Raw genomic sequence first — 17,345 nt, forward strand, 5'->3', positions numbered from 1 at the left:
AAAATCGAACACAAACTTGACATCAGCACAAATGATGCATTTTATACGTCCACCATTAGGATGACTCAATGACACAACTCTTTGTTTGCCCAATTGATTATTGACTGTTTCTACTGGTGTATCATTAAAAATTTATTTAGTCTATCGAACAGTTCATCGGATTGTGTACAGCAATCTTGTTTTGTTGTTTTTGTTTTGCTTTTGTTGTTTTTCTTTTTTCTTTTTTTTTTTTTTTGGGGGGGGGGGGGGGGGGCGTAGTTTTCTTTTCATAAATTCCCACATATCTTCAAAAGGATTCGTGTCAGGTGACACAGTTGGCCACAGGTTCACCACCCTTACATTTGAATCGTTTAGAAAAGCAGATAATACGATTCGATAGTCTGATGTCACGCCGTCCGGCAACGGCGGCCATCTTGGTTCTAAACAAAGAAAATCATTACTTTTTATTTTTGATGCTGTCTAGAACTTTTCATATGCCTTGTGATCAGAATGTGTAAAAGTCAAAACATGATCAAATTTATGTGTTTTTTTCCCTCTGGATATCCTTTTGCTCGCCGGAGAAATATTCCATACAGGCGTCCGCCATTGTTTCGATAGTTTAGAGCCAGTGTTACTAAGTTACCATGCGTAATTACTACTACAGGAAGTGACGTTACGACTGTTGAATAGTGCCGCGCTGAAGACCGGTCTGGACCGCGGTCCGACGGTCTTTTAGCTGTGAACCGAAGACCGGTCCCAGAAAGGAAGACCGGCGCCGGTCCTCACTTCTTATCACCTTTCAACTAGTGCGGGGCGGTCCTTGCAAGGACCACGGTCCTACGGTCTCGCGCCATAGCCTACTACTTCCCCAGCGATTCGTTGCTTCGGTTGCCTATCTTCCACCAATCACCACCCATCCCACTTAATTAATCGCACCCACCCCCCTTTGCCATTCACTAAACGACACAGACGACCATACAGGCAGACGACCACCAACCTCCACTCCGCAAACCGCCCTTTCGTGTGTGAGATGGGGGAACAGGAGGCGCACGCCTTGGACGATTCCATTATACGGGGTAAATTTCAAAATTTACTACACCATAATGATCGCAATGACAATGATCTATGGTGAAGGCATGACCCCTCTTCTCTAATGGGTTATTGTTTGAAATGTATGTGACTACAAAAGATGTGTGTGTTTGTGTGTGTGTGTGTGTGTGTGTGTGTGTGTGTGTGTGTCGAACCTAGCAAGTAGCAAATCCGATTTTTTGTTTTCTTTTGTCCATCTCTTGTCACCACTCCTTTCTATCGCAGTGTTGTCATTTAAAATAATACAATAATATTAAAATTTCGTTTGGTGTTTTTACTAATCAAATAATATGAGTTTCATTAGTTTCTTCCTTCCAAAAAAGCCAGTTATAACGTCTGAATTTTAAAAAAGTCCAATAGAATATTTGGGGACCCCGATAGCTCAGTTGATAGAGCACTCTCTTTATACGCAAAGGGCCAGAGATCGATCCCGGGTGCAGTCGATTTTTTTCTGAATCCCTGTCTACTCAGCAATGAATGGGTAGCTGAGTTTGTTAGATCTGGCGAAAAGTCACCATCGACCCCTCTTATCACCTCATCCACCCCCTCTTATTATAACTTCACGTCTCTCTCTTACTCTTCAATGCTCGCTGCCCTCTAATGTGTGTGTGTGGGGGGGGGGGGGGGGGGGGGGGTAGGAGTTGCGTGTGTGTATCAACGCCACGAACAACTCGATCAACGCCTTGGGCGATGCCATTATCTCCGTTAATGGGGATAAATTTCAAATTTTATTAAATTATCGAAGTAACAATGAAGTACGGTGAGCAAATAAAGAAGGCATCACCCCTCTTCTCTAATTAGGTTACAATTTGAAATGAGTGTGACTACTCCGTGGTGTTTTACTCCTGTAGGCCACGGTTTTCATCGTGTAGCGGTCTTTAACGGTTCAAGAATGAACGATCCCAAGCTCTCAAGGTCAAACCGGTTCGAATTTCCAACAGTCTCTCAGGAATGTTCAATGTCGAAAAGGACCGGTCCTAGGACCGGTCCTTGCGGTCTTCATTTCCCAAGGACCGTAGGACCGTGGTCCTTAAGCTTGCCAAGGACCGCCCCGCACTACTGTTGAAGAGTATTGTCCAGCTCTTTGTGCCGAGGCGTTTTCAAACTGGAATATCACTTAATTATTCTGATTCCGAATAAACGGGACGACACAATTTTGGTTCAAGAATATCATTGATGTATAGGTCTGAGTTGGACTCAGGTTGATACGTCTTGAATCAGCATCTACTACCAGTTATCACTCCCCACACTTTTACAGATCCATATTCTCGATTTGTTACTTCAACAATGGGGATGGATGATCTATATTAACTTTCCATGTGCTTGAGGTCATTGGTCACATTGTAAAATGTGCTCTAAGTGACCCACATAGTGAAAAGTGTTCACACCTTTTCAATATCAAACATTACGATTGTGCAATTTGGTCAGATTGACACATGTGTATATTTACAACTTTCATAAACAAAGCAGAGTGTTTACATATGTTAAGATATATCCAATCGTTGAACAAATCATGTGATGGATGACTTGGTTGGACGACAACATGAATATAGATCGCTCCCATTCATTTCACGACGATTTCTTCATGAAACGGCCACCTTGACGTCAAAAGTACGAAATTCGTTTGTCTCTGGAATTAGTTTTAAAAAAGTGATTCGTCTGTTACCAAAATGCCTTCCCACATATTCTGATCCCAGTCCTGGTGTTTACATGCCATCTTAGTCGAGCAATTTTGTGCAAAAAGGTCAACGTTTGTCGAATTACGGTGACATTTAAAATACGCTAAGTGAGCGAATATTTGGTGCGGCAACTGCTGCGTATCAACATTTATGCGAAATTAATATCTGAAATATTTTTGGCGCGCATTTACATGTAACTTTGGTACCGACCTGTTTATTGGTCCGCTTCCGCTCCTCACTTATTTCAATAATGGCATACACAAAGAAAAATATGTCTTCTTCTTTAAGATATATATCACTTACCAATATGTTTTCTCTCATACGAGATAATGGTAAATACGAACTGTCTATTGTCCTTTGTAAATGACCATAATCAAAATTATATGAATTTTAACAGTTTATGTTTTGGTCCCTGCTATCTTTATCAGGATCTATAACTCGTTTATTTGAATTGTTATGCCCTTCAATGACTTGATTGAGCATTCTTTGTATAGCAACTTATGCTCTTTTAGAATATAAATTACCTGAGCCCGAATCATGATCACCCATAAGCATCAATTAGTATTTAAAAAATTCAAACAGTAATGTAGGTTTCTATCTTGCAGTTAAAAGCTCACTCTTGCCTTCTTATAATGGTCATGATCTATATTAACTTCCCATGTGCTCGAGGGCATTGGTCACATGGCTAAATGTGCTCAAAGTGACCCACCTAGTGAAACGTGTTCACAGATTTTGAAATATATCTAACATCGCGATTGGTCATTTTGTTCAGCTTGACACATGGGTAGGTCTATAACATTTGTAAACAAAGCAACGTGTTTACATTTGTTAAGAAATATCCAATCGTTGGACAGTAACAAATCATGTGATTGATGACCTGGTTGGACGAAAACATGAATATAGATCGCTCCCATTGATGGTTCCGACGTAACCACTTGTTGCTAAGACTGGCAGACTATTAACATGGAAGCAATTTCATAAGTATTTTACAGTATGAGTCCAAGGCGATTCAATCAACGTGCAGTGCTTACACCTTTACCATTACGACAGTTATCATATATTTTATTAAAATCGTCGAAGGAACATTTCAATCGTTTTATTTTTACTCAATTTTTTAAAACCCAGTATTTTTTCATCTGTGAACGATTGGTAACCGTGAACCAACGACCCACAGCCAACTTGAGTTCTTGTCTATCACCGACTGAAGCAATTATCTTGTCCCACAGATCCTGGGCATCACTCACAATTTTACGACAGGCGATTGAAAAGAACGCATTGTGTCCTCAGGTGCTGCGATGCAATTCCTTCATCGGTGTGTCAAACTAGTGTGATAAATACTCACTAACTGTGGGACTGACTTATTTGTCTGTTTGTCATATTATATACCACAGGTAGTTAAGGAATTTAAAGATGGTTGCCGTGTTTCTGGAAACAGATAGTCAAGGGGACGGAACGGGCTAAATGACAGTGAATATTCTGATTGGTTAATACTTAGTAACGCTCGAACCATCAACTGATCTTTATATTTTCCTCCCCTTTTGTATAGACTCTACTTATCTATGAATTAAAACCGTTAAAACGTTGTTGTGTGTTGTTTTCTTTTGGATCAAATTGGTTATAGTTATCAACGTGATAAAGTGACCAAATCCAATCCAAAAAGTTGCAGCTTCATGTAATGAAACTCGACGCAACTCGGTTGACCCCGCCTTACGGTACCTCTCTCTCAAATTCATTTCTGCAATCTCATCCATCATCGAGAAACTGTCTAAAGGCAGCAACGCTTCATACGTGGGGACTTTCCATCTGTCCCACATGTTCGCATTGTGAGAAAGAACCCGAAATCAAAGAGCATCTAGTCGAGCGTTCTGTTGTGACGAAGCTACCTGGCGGGTTCGCGACGGTAAACAAATGCAGTAACGATCTCGAGTCCTAGATAGACAATCATAATATAGTAGTGTGAGACCATTAGAAGGTGCTGCCATCTGGTAAGCAAATCCCATTTTAAGCCTTCTTATATTAAAAACAATTCAAAGATTCTATATTCCAAGTTTGATATAAAACTTAAATTGAGAAACAAATATGTGAGCCTGGTGTTATATATGACGATGACATGAACATTAAATTTCAACAGTTTGATAAAAGCCCACATCAATTTGCAATGAATATTTGAATAAGAAGCTCTGCCTAAAACTCCCACGCTTGCAACGAATTTCCCTTCTAATTAACCAGTTAAATGCCGTAAACTGGAAAAACAAGTATTTAAAAATTTGGCCAAAAATCACGCTCTTCAAATATCGACCGATTTAATTAACCCTCATCTTGGCAAAAACTCTGAAACCTGGACCTCGCGAGGTCCTAGATTTGAGAGTTTTTGCCAAGATGAGGATCATTTAAATCGATCGATATTTGAAGAACGAGTTTTTGGCCAAATTTCAGGTAACGTTTATGCCGCCCCTCTACAACCTTAAATATTCAATTTAACTAGAAATCTAAATTAATTTACACAGAACTTCGCACTAAAATAAAGGTAAATAGTAAGAAGATGAAGTAAAAGGAGTGGCGATTTATAGCCAAACTAACATTTCGTGAGTGACAGAAATATGTAAGATACCTTTCAAATCTTAGGATACCTAAAAGTGCATGAAAGTGAGGAGTCATATGAACTTCACAGCTATATTTAGCAGCTAAACTGTCCACGTTTTGTACATATGTACTATCTTTGAGAATCGTTTGAAAGCAGATTTTCTGTACTTTAATCTGAAGTATAGTTGGTCATATTATTGTTTTGTTTTCTTTTTGTTTTTCATGTCCTTTTTATTACTTTCACAAAGTTCGGATTCGCCCCCCCCCCCTGCCTTCATTCCAAACTAAGGTTTACATAATGGTACAGCATGCACAGACAAAACACACTATAGTCAACAATAGTCGAATGAAATGGAAGCTTCAATTCGGTTAACATAAAAAGCTAATGTAGACGTTTCGGGTTTCCCAACAAAACACGATGAATGAAGATTGTTTCATTCCATTCCATTTGACTAATGTTATTTATTTCTTCGAGCCTCAAGCAGTGGCGTTAGCAATGCCACTACCACATATCATTCATCTGTAGTGTTTCATTCATCCTGTTTTGTTGATAAAGGGGAAACCCGAAACGTTCATTTGATCTGTTTTTGTAATGAAATTGAAGCTTACATTCAATTCACACTGTTATTTATAACCCATTCAACCACGGCAACCGAATACTAAAATTTAATTGATTCAAATCGTTTTGTGGGGTGGTAGTGTTGCTATTTATTGTTTGTAGTTATCAACAAATATGATATAGGAAACGAACTTGAATACAATTTTGTATTGAAGTCATTGCTATGAAAATATTGAATTTCAGTTAATTTAGGGTGTATTTTGATTTATTTCTTAAAGCACACAACAAGAAGGAACCTACTTTAAAATAAGGGGAGAATAAATGGCCGAATGAAGAATACATGAAACTCAAAAGGACAAGGTTTTGGTCCCGCTGTAATCATAATATCCTTGTTTAAAGACTATAACATAGAGACCCCTAATGCTCTGTTTTTGAGTGGCTGTACTTTTGCTGACTCATATAGACCTTTCTAGAAATATACCCCAAATGAATAAAAAGGAATATTTTATTTTATTTATTTCATTGTTTATATCATGTTTCTGAAGTGATTGTTAAAAGTGAAAATAAATAATTGAGTTTTTATATAGCGCAATATCCACTAAATGTGCTCAAAGCGCTTTACAATGGGTCCCTGATCAACAGCAACATTTAACATTTAGGACAGGACACGACGCCTGTTAGGCGATGTTATAATTTTTTTTTTCGAACAGAGACAACGCTGTAAACGGCCAGGTACTCATTTTACACCCGGGTACGGTGAGAGAATATGAGTAAAGAGTCTTTTCCAAGGACTCAACTATGCGCCGAGCGAGGCTCGAACCCAGGACCTTCCGATCCGAAAGCGAGTGTCTTACCACTAGACCACATAGCCGCACAATAACTAAAATAGACTTTGAAAATAAATGACTGAGAGCAAAATTTTCATTGCGGATATATTGCAAGTCTTAATATTACCACATCTAACACAAGCGTGTCATATTTAACCTTTTAAGGAATAACAAATTCCTCAGTCTTAATTTCCCACTTTAAACCAAACAGGTGAATAGCCTTGCCATCCACATTCTTGTTTTTAAAACTGAATAAATATGACCCACTTCTTATTATGCCATCTTATTTGATCCCACCGTTCATGAAACGAATGTCTAGTTACACGTCAGCAATCTCTAGATGTTTGGGAAGGTAAAGAAAAGAAGTACTTAGTACTTTACGATTACGCGTGATACTTCTAAAAAATATTTTTTAATTTTAAAAAATGAGCTTTATATAGCGCAATATCCACTAAATGTGCTCAAAGCGCATTACAAGGGGTCCCTGGTAAACAGCAACATTAAACATGTAGGACGGGACATGTCGCCTGTTAGGCGATATTACAATTTTTCGGACTAAGACAACGCTGTTAACGGCCATGTACTCATTTTACACCTGAGTACGGTGAGAGAATGTGAGTAAAGAGCCTTTTCCAAGGACTCAACTATGCGCCAAACGCGAGGCTCGAACCCAGGACCTTCCGATCCGAAAGCGAGTGTCATACCACAAGCTCACATAGCCGCACACTTCTCATGGTGTATAATTATGAAAAAGCACAATATCCAATAAGACTGTCCAATGCGATTTACAAGGGATCCCAACTCAACAGCAACCCTCAACATATTATAGGACGAGACGAGAGAAAATGAGGGTACAGGTCAGGTACTCATTTACACCTGAGTATGTGAGAAAAATGTGAGTCTTTTTCAATACTCGACTTTCTACGCCAAAAGTGGGACTGGAACATGGGACCCACAGGTCACAAGCCCGAGTGTTATACCATTATAACCACAAAGCTTCAAAGGACAAATGTTTTTAAATAACTACTTAGATACTTAGTAAATACACATAACAAGCGCTCTCAGCCCCATTCAAAACTGACGTACTCTGACGTAAATAACACACTTAAAGAATTTTGCCCAGAAAAATCATCCGTCAAATACCGATCGATTAAAATAACCCCCATATTGTCCAAAACTATCAAACCCGAGACTTCCTTTGTGACAAGATGAGAGTCATTTTAGTTGATCGTTATTTGAAGACCGAGTTTTCTGACCAAAATGTCAACAATTGGGGGGGGGGGGGGGGGGGGGGGAGGAGGGGTTAGAGTACGGTATAAATCTAAACTAATGGGATTAGATGGGATTGTGAAGGGAGTCGGGGGGGGGGGGGGGGGGTGAAAGAATAGGGAATAAGAGAAATATACAAAGATTTAAGACGAATTTGTGCTTCTTGTGTGCTAGACAAATTATGCTTTTGGAACTAAGTTACAAGTCATTAAGGTTTTTAATAGAAGACAGAAAGTAGACGGAAATTGTAATTCACGTTAAATACAGGCCATTCCAGCCATGTCTTTCCTATTTATATCATATTTGTCCTAGCACTGTTCAAAATTTGTCTTTAAGTTATTCAAGTTAGCATCTTTTTATATAGATATCTAACTTGGATCTAACTTGCTATCATATTTTTTTTAACGTAATCCTTTGGATAAATCCGGAAAACCAGTTTTTGAAATCTTCCGGCTGACCTTAGTCGGTATTGGTAGGTTGATTTTTTAAGAGATGAAAGTATTAGGTGTTTGAATACAATAGTTAAAGGGGAGTTAGATGGATGAGTATGCATCTTTTTCTATTATTTGAGGGCAATACCTTTTGATGGAGGGAAGATGTGCATGGAGTATTTATCCTACACACACACACACACACACACACACACACATATATATATATATATATATATATATATATATATATATATAAATATATATATTACGAAATGATAATATTTCAAGATATATAATGATATATACAAATACAGAGCTTGACAAACACTGCTTTAGTGAGATTTTAAATTGACTTTAAATTCTATATTCAGCTCAAAAAGTCAACCATTCTTAAACAAAGACAGTAAAAGTAACATGATAAAACTATGTATTGCGCAATTGAGTTAACGGGTACCAAAACGGTTTTTCTTCGCCTTTATTATTGGTTTAATGAACAAGTTGTGAAGCCAACAGATAACAAAATTACATTGAAATAGCGCAACTTATGAATATCAAAAACTATTGAATTACTCAAAGGATTCCCTATTTTGGCACTGAGTATATATGTAGCATTGTGCGTTCCACATAAATGGAGAAACAGGTATCATTAAGATATATAATGCTTAAATTTTACTTGAAAATCTTATTTGGCAATATAATTTAGGCAGTAGAACTTCATCAAAACTTTGTTGCATTCTTCTTAAATATATTTGAATTCGATGAAAAGGAAGAGAAAAAAAAAAGAAATGGAATAATAATAATAATAATAATAATAATAATAATAATAATAATATAATATAATAATAATAATAATAATATAATAATAATAATAATAATAATAATAATAATAATAATATAATGATAATGATAATGATAATAATAATAATAATAATAATAATAATAATAATAATAATAATAATAATAATAATAATATAATAATAATAATAATAATAATAATAATAATAATAATAATAATAATAATAATAATAATAATAATAATAATAATAATAATTATAATTACCCCCCCCCCCCTCCGCCCACCCCCACCCCAAACCCTTCAACTCAATGTCGTAGTGTACTTTTACAGATGAAAAAAAATAGAGACAGGCTATATAGGCTAATATACAACTCCCAAATTTTTGTGAAATCCTTTTCCTTCCATAAACAATATCTACCGTCTACGTCACCCCGTATTAGACAATAGATGCATTCTCATTCTTCCTTTCGTGTTGCCATGTCATATTTACTTACAGCCAATTTAACCCACCCAAACACTTGCTGCACGGGACGTATTTATTCTACTATTGTCTGCCTGCAGCACTTTTGTATATTTTACGTTATATACAAGTTTGCATTTTGCAACCCATTTACATTGTCTCTCCAGACAGAACTCAACAGTTTCTTATTCCTTTGGCTAATAAATAATGATGACTCACTATCTATTTGTTTCCCGGCCTATTTCAAAAGTTATAATGCCGTTTGCTTTCCCGAAATAGCCTGTCAATTTCTTGATAACATTTTTAAAATCTTGACTTGGGCAGAGACGATGTGTACACCAATATGTATAATAAACAAAACCGTCATGGTCTCTTTGCGGTAATGGAAATGCTCTCAAATCAACTAAAATTATACAATTCAATTCAATTCAAAGGTTTATTTTAGGCAATTGCCAATATGAACCATTGCAGTTACAAATAATTTCAAATCAATTCAGGTAAAAGGAAACTACAACAATGATAAAACTAGAACATAAATGAGTTCTGTTATCATAAATTACCAGACCTGCAAGCATGTGCACGTTGGACCAAGATATCGATTTTTTAAAATATTACTGGTTGGGTCTTGTCCCTTGTTACTGAAAAGATGGCCATACAATCTTCAGTCTGAAGCTTTGGCCTTAATGGAAGAAGACGAAAAAGAAGAGGAAGAAGAAGAAGAGGAAGAAGAAGAAGAAGAAGAAGAGGAAGAAGAAGAAGAAGAAGAAGAAGAAGAAGAAGAAGAAGAAGAAGAAGAAGAAGAAGAAGAAGAAGAAGAAGAAGAAGAAGAAGTCTTTTGATTGAAAAAAAATGTTTGTTTACGAAGAAACCAATGAAATTTGAGCTTTTGTGTCTAGGAAATGTTCACTAAATGTGCAACCCAACAGCTGAGGTGTTGGACGAAATCGAATGCCTGAAATGCACTATTTAAAAAAATAATTTCGCCAGAGATGATGTTGCTATCTGCAAGGTGCGCGATAGAACGTGAGTAAAGAGGAATTCAATTTTGCGCTGCCCAAAGCGGGACTCGAAGCAAGGACCTACCAGTCCGAATGTGATTGTTAAGGCCACAAAGATACACACGCCATTCAGCATAAGTAATTATATGCAATTAGGAAAGAAAAGTGTCTTGGAAAAAAAACCAGTTCTCATTCATTGGAAGTGTAAAACTATTCTTCCGGAGGACTGAATACATATCTTGTGTAAATATTTTTTTTTATTTCAGAGTGATGGTATCTTATTTTCTAGTCTATAGGGAATGAGATTAGCGGAAGAGTAGTGTCCCTTGATTGGACGAGGACGAGAGACTCATGCGCACAACCAACATGACGTTCTCTCTCTAATAAGTTTTCTGCCGGTGACGTCACAGACTATGGGTGACGTCCAATCAAAGGACGCTACTCTTCCGCTAATCTCATTCCCTATATATATGTTGGTCGTCAATAAAGATCCTACATCCTCGCTCTTTTAAGTCCAGTAATTCTTAGAATCTCCCTTTACATCCTATTACTAAAATAGTTAAATACCTTATGATTCAATATCTGGCCCCGCGGCTTTTTGCACAGCTTGCGGCCGCAATCAGACCGCAAAATTAGGGAAAATTTTCTGATTTGTATTGCAACCGCAATATCTGTACGATTTGCAAATTTGACAAATTCTTTGATTCTTTTTTTTTTTTAATTCGGATATAATCTTTTGTTAAATAAAAGGTCATATCCGAATTTTTTACTTCTTTATTATAACAATTTCATTGACAGCAATTTTTTATTGTAATTTTGTTTTCCCAACTTTATGCCTATTTCCAAATCACCATAATTTCTGGCCAAAATTTGCCATTTTTTTGTCCCATAATTTTGAGTTTAAAATTGCGTAATTCCGCGGGGATATTTTATAGCATGGGTTGCATGTAGTTAGTTGTTTGGTGACACAACATATTTAGAAACCTGCAAAGTTTTTGCAAAATTTACTTATTTTCTTCTGCGAAATCCATCATTTTCTTCGCAAAATTTTGAAATATTTTTTGCAAACAAACCGCTGGGTCAGCAATATGTCCTATTCATTATTTGCATTCCGAAGGGCTGGCTACATTCACAATTCCAAGGATTTAGGAACCAGAAAAGTAAAAGGTATGACGTCACGACTTTCCTTCCCTAATATTAAGATAAAAGTTAGCGGTGACTTACTTGGGGTCTTCAACAGTAGTGTGTGATGACAGATTGGTCATATTGGTGACTGCTGTACTTTCAGATACAGTAGTATTTGATTTCAGGGAGTTTCGTCTTTGGACGTGTTTCTTCCTTCGTAAATGCTCATGTCTCGCCTCGTCCTCGCTGCTGCCAGTTGTCCTCATGATTTCGCTGTTTCTGGAATCATTTTGATCAAGACATTCTATAAAGTAATTTTTTTAAACAAGAGACAAGATGTGACCCGTCGCGTCAATACAGTACCATGTCGAGGTAAACCAAATGAAGAAAGCCGAGTTTAAGTTTTTAAAATTTCAAGGTAACACATGTTACTGTTCAATTTATTAACCAGTTATATGCCTCACTTAGGAAAGACACGTATTTAGAAATTTGACCAGAAAACACGTCCTTCAAATATCGATCGATATGAATAACCCACATCTTGGCAAAAACTCTCAAACTTCGCGAAGATGAGGGTCATTAAAATCGATTGATATTTGAAGGACGAGTTTTATGGCTAAAATTATAATTTCGTGTTGTTTTTATTCCAGAGCACGACTGTTAACTGGTTAGGAAATCACGTCCGTTTTCTTGATGAAACAAATTTCAAATATACATATCTCGTACTTCTAGCCATTAACTTATTTTTCACCATCTAAAGGGTCCCTACTTCATACCATGTCGTGGCGATGGGTCACAAAAAATTTGAGAAGAAAAAAAGGTGCAGAAGAAGTTAAAGCGATAAAGACTGATTTTAATCATTAATCTATGTAACCATTTGCAGGATGAAATTCTTCCAGTCTATCGATCCTTGTCAGTTTTTGTAATCTTTTTGCTCGTTTGTTAGTTTGCTTCGTTTTCAAATTTAAAAATTCTAAAATTCAACTGGTTCTAGCTAGCTGAATTTATAATGCCACTTTGCGACTGAACTCTGAGTCCCCCAAGTTTCTTGTTAGAATAGATCAAAAAGAAACATTTCCCCTTGATAATTACTATAGGGAATTATATTATCATTTAATCAATCATTATATCATTTTAAAGGTGAAATTAAGAAAACTAAAGGAGTCGAAATATATGGAGACAACCACTATTATCAAACGGTCAAAAATTGTAATGCCTTTTATATTTTACGGAGCTTTTACTGTAAACGTTATTATTTGTGAGTTTTGTTCGCTTAACGAACTTGAACTAGTTTGCTTTAATTGTGACAGCCTTCAATTTTCATACTGTGATAAGTCTTCTGTGTGAATGGCAAAACAAATATGGAAATTGAGTGTCAAGCGCATTCCGTCTATGTAAGAACCGAGTTTGATTACTACAACTGACCTTGAAGTGAGACCCGAAGTCATGCCCTTGCTGACGTCATCTAAGTCTGAGGCAACACTGCTTTTGTACTGTTCCAGGGGTGCATAAGGACTTTCATATGGCTGAGTACCGCTTAGAATCTGAGGATATATGATATGAAATATGGTCACGTATTGATGCTATGCGTTTAGGTAAAATACTCACAACATCCGCCAGCCGGATATAACGTACCGAGACACAAAACTATGTGGTATCCTGAACGTTAAAAGTCTGATTGATATAAAAGGATTCAATAGTCTGATGTCACGTCCGCCCAGCAACGAACAGCTTGTTTCCAAACAAAGACAATAGGTACTTTTTATTCTTAATGCTGTCTAAAACTTTTTCATATGTCATGTGATCAGAATGTATAAAAGACAAAACATGATCAGATTTATAATGTTTTTCTCCACTGGATACTCTTTTATGCTCGTCGGAGAAGTATTTCAAATGGGCGTCCACCATTGTTCCGATAGTTTAGAACCAGTTACTAAGTTTCTATGCGTCATTACGAGGGAAGTGACGTCGCGACTGTTGAATCCTATTTAGGGAAAACAAATCACCAAAATGGCTGTCTTAAAACAAAAAGCTGAGTGACGACAATTTCGTTCCTTCTAAAGATCAGGCAGGATTGAAGTCGAAGTGTAGGTACTTCTATATGCAGGCTGGTTAACCCCAATCGTTATGGGCTGGTTTTTGTAATGGAATTACTCTCATGTCCCGCCCTACATGTTAAATGTTGCTGTTGACCAGTGACACCTTGTAAAGCGCTTTGAGCACATTTAGTGGATATTGCGCTATATAAAGCTCAATTTTTAGCTAAAAAAGCTCAACCCAACACAACTATTTCCCACTACACCAATGTTAAATCAAGGCCATAATTACATTGTCAGACCTGCCAATGTGTGCACCTCGACTCGAGTCTACGTCTTAAATAAATCAGAGCCCATAATTTGAAGAGCAGCTTTGATTTTTTTTTTCGGGTGAACATTAAAAGGAAACGAACTTTTACGACACGTTACCACAAAAGATGTTTAAATTTGATTTAAAAAATTACATGATAATTTGAACTAATTACCTGATAAGGATATTACAAAGTTTGATTGAAATCTGGATGTCTAAACACAAATGAATGAAATATGATTTTCTAATCAATTCACAACTGGTTAGAATTGGTGTTGGTTTCTTATTACAAATCATTAAAACAAATGCATTTTTAAAAAACTGGGAGGGGGGGGGGGCTACATTGCGTCAAATTCGAGCCCATTTTCTTGTTCACCGGAAATGCACGATGAACATTCGAAAGAAAAATATCGGATCTAGCTCTACTTATTATAAGGTTAATGAGATTCCATTGTGCCATCTCGTCTACTGTGGAGACTTTATCTTGCTTGAGCAATAAACTGTCACAAGAATTTCTCTAGTTCGAGTAAACTAGTTGGTTAAGTGATGTTTTATCCTTAAGTATTTAAAATATTATTATGATAAGCTTATGTTTTCTGAGAGCTTCTTGAGGGTCATGTCTGAGGCTCATTTTCTATATCTTTATAATGAGGCCAAGATAAATATTTCAGATTTAAAGAAACTGGATTTGAATTGTCAACAACAGGTAAGCCTAAATGTGTATAAAAGGCTTGTTACATTGATGACAAGTTTTTTTTACCACATGTTCTATGCACACATCATTATGCTTATGCTCAATCCCTAAACCAACAGTTTATGCTGATCTTTAAATCATTATTCTTGTAGCTATATCAGAGAGAGAGGATAGATGTGTAAGAGCCATACTATCTGGTTTCACAGACACTAGTTTTTTATTTAACTAGTTCACCCTTTTTCAGCCATTTTCAGAATTTTTCCCAAAATTTCACACCCACCCAACACAAAAATAGTTTTTTCTTACTCAAACAGAAAAGCAACAAATGCATTCTCGGCATAATACTGATCAGCAAAATGAACTCTACAACACAGTGTCACGTTCGTTTTTTATAGCTAAAATATAACATTTATTTTTCTTTAAATTGTGTGATTTACAAAAGAAATCTGAACGATAAAAGTGCTGGTTGTATCGTAAGAGAGGAAGAGGTAGACCAACAAGAAGCTGGGAACAAGATATATGTGAATGGCTGGGAATGACAGCAACTCAAGCAAGTAGACTGGCGGAGAACCGTAATCTGTTTCGCAAGAAAGTTCGGGAAACAACGTCCTACGCAGGATCAGCTGACTAGATGATGATGGATCGTAACGAATGTGACGATTTTCCTATGGTTGGTTAGGAGAGGGTTAACTGCCATACTCTAGAAAGACATGATTTTTTTTTAAATGGCCAGAACGCTGGTCTTTTCCAAACATCGACCAATTTAAATGACACTCATCTTCGCAGACAGTCTCAAACCTGAGATATCACTTATTTCAGGGGGTTATAAAATGTTATGCGTTATGTCACATCATCATTTTAGACACGTTAAGGTGATTTTCCTCCATGTCCAACATAAGAGACTATCATTGAAGGTGCATTTAAACATATTTAAACCTATTGGGCACGTTTGGGATATTCTGTATGAAGAGCACTTCGAGGCATGACTTCATAAACATTTGCTTTTCTCTAGTTATCTATCTATTGGATCTCTCTCTCTCTCTCTCTCTCTCTCTCTCTCTCTCTCTCTCTCTCTTTCTTTCTCTTTCTCTCTCTCTCTCTCTCTCTCTCTCTCTCCTCCCTATCTAACTCAACTTACATCACTTTCCCTCTCTCCCTCCCCCCTCCCTCTCTCTCTCGCACAACACAAACACAAACAAACAAACAAACAAACACACATACACACACACGTACACTTTCTTTCGTATGTTGGTGATTGGGGAGATGGGAGGAGTTAGAATTATAATTTCTATATATTGCCCTGACAATCCAATTAATAGTATATTATGCATTAAAAACCTGTGACTGAACAGTTAGAGAATACATCTCTTATCTTATGCATATCTCATTTTCTTTGTGATAAAGTAAAAAATGACACTTTTTAACACAAATTTAGAAAGAACCATTTGTTTGACATACAATTCTCTACGGAATACATCGCGAGGTCAAAGTACACAAGAAGGGGTAAAGTTTTTCAAACATGTTAGAAATCGTGCCAAAACAAAGAGTTGTACTTTATATTTGAATCTGTCGTCAAATATTAAAACATTTATTCCAAGCACCAAAATCAAATCCAGAAATATAATACGCAATAAATAAGAAAGGAGGGTAATTTTCTCTGTTTTATTTATGGGATAATGGTATCAACATAAACACCAAAATACGCGAACATAAAATTTCTAATCAGATCCACTGGCCGGGATACACAATTTCAGTTTAATATGCCAGATCCTTATATGAATGATCCTTGCCATTAAAAGTACAAAACACTATAAGAATATAAACACAGGCAAAATGCACTTTGTACATCGAATAAGACCATGTGGTAACATCATCATGTCTAGATTTAAAATCTATCACAAACACTACCACTTACCATCCTAAGACTTTCGTGACCAATACGCTAGCGCCTTGAATGTCTAGTTTTTGACATTTTAAATAATCTAAAAATATACACACTGTTCATACATTTAAAATAAGTGGAGGTAGTGAACGAAAGAAATTTTGAATACCCCTAGAAACTTTTAAGATCACGTTGGTTTTGAGGTTGAATTTTTTTTACGTTATAAGTAGTATAATTGTCACGTTCTCGCTTGATGTGTTGACATGCAACACGGTCACTATGATTTTTGAGAGAATGATCACAGCAGGAACAAATAAGGTACCTGGTGCGTGGCTGCAAATGATTGAAATCTATTTCACAGTTGAAAACAGTGATGCGTGTTTCGCTTGTGTAAATTGTAAAAAAAAAAAGTAATCTCCATTGTTTGAAAATGAGCAGACGTTTTATATATTATTGCTCAATAAACATCCAATGACAAAAATTCCAAAAAAAAAAGTAAACACCGAGGCCATGTAAACCTCTAAACAATAAGACTGCTTGGTTTTAGCATTTGGCATATAAGAAGAATTGCTATGTGGGCTAGTGGTATGACACTCGCTTTCGGATCGGAAGGTCCTGGGTTCGA

General features: G+C 36.5%; 1 protein-coding gene across 3 annotated transcripts in view; it reads right to left on the minus strand.

Moving 5' to 3' along the window:
- The window catches only part of LOC144966281 (chitin synthase chs-2-like), a 78,710-nt gene that overhangs the window by 28,021 nt on the left and 33,344 nt on the right, over nucleotides 1-17,345 (minus strand). For all 3 annotated transcript variants that reach the window (XM_078902495.1, XM_078902496.1, XM_078902497.1), the window contains 2 exons: nucleotides 13,224-13,342; nucleotides 11,898-12,077 (listed from right to left, as the gene is read on the minus strand). In XM_078902495.1, coding sequence (XP_078758621.1) covers nucleotides 11,898-12,077; nucleotides 13,224-13,342 — 299 coding nt within the window. The remainder of the gene's footprint in view (nucleotides 1-11,897; nucleotides 12,078-13,223; nucleotides 13,343-17,345) is intronic.

The sequence above is a fragment of the Berghia stephanieae genome, chromosome 2, assembly GCF_034508935.2.
Source record: "Berghia stephanieae isolate SIO BIC M18660-M18661 chromosome 2, UCSD_Bste_1.3, whole genome shotgun sequence".
NCBI classification, from domain to species: Eukaryota; Metazoa; Mollusca; class Gastropoda; order Nudibranchia; family Aeolidiidae; genus Berghia; species Berghia stephanieae.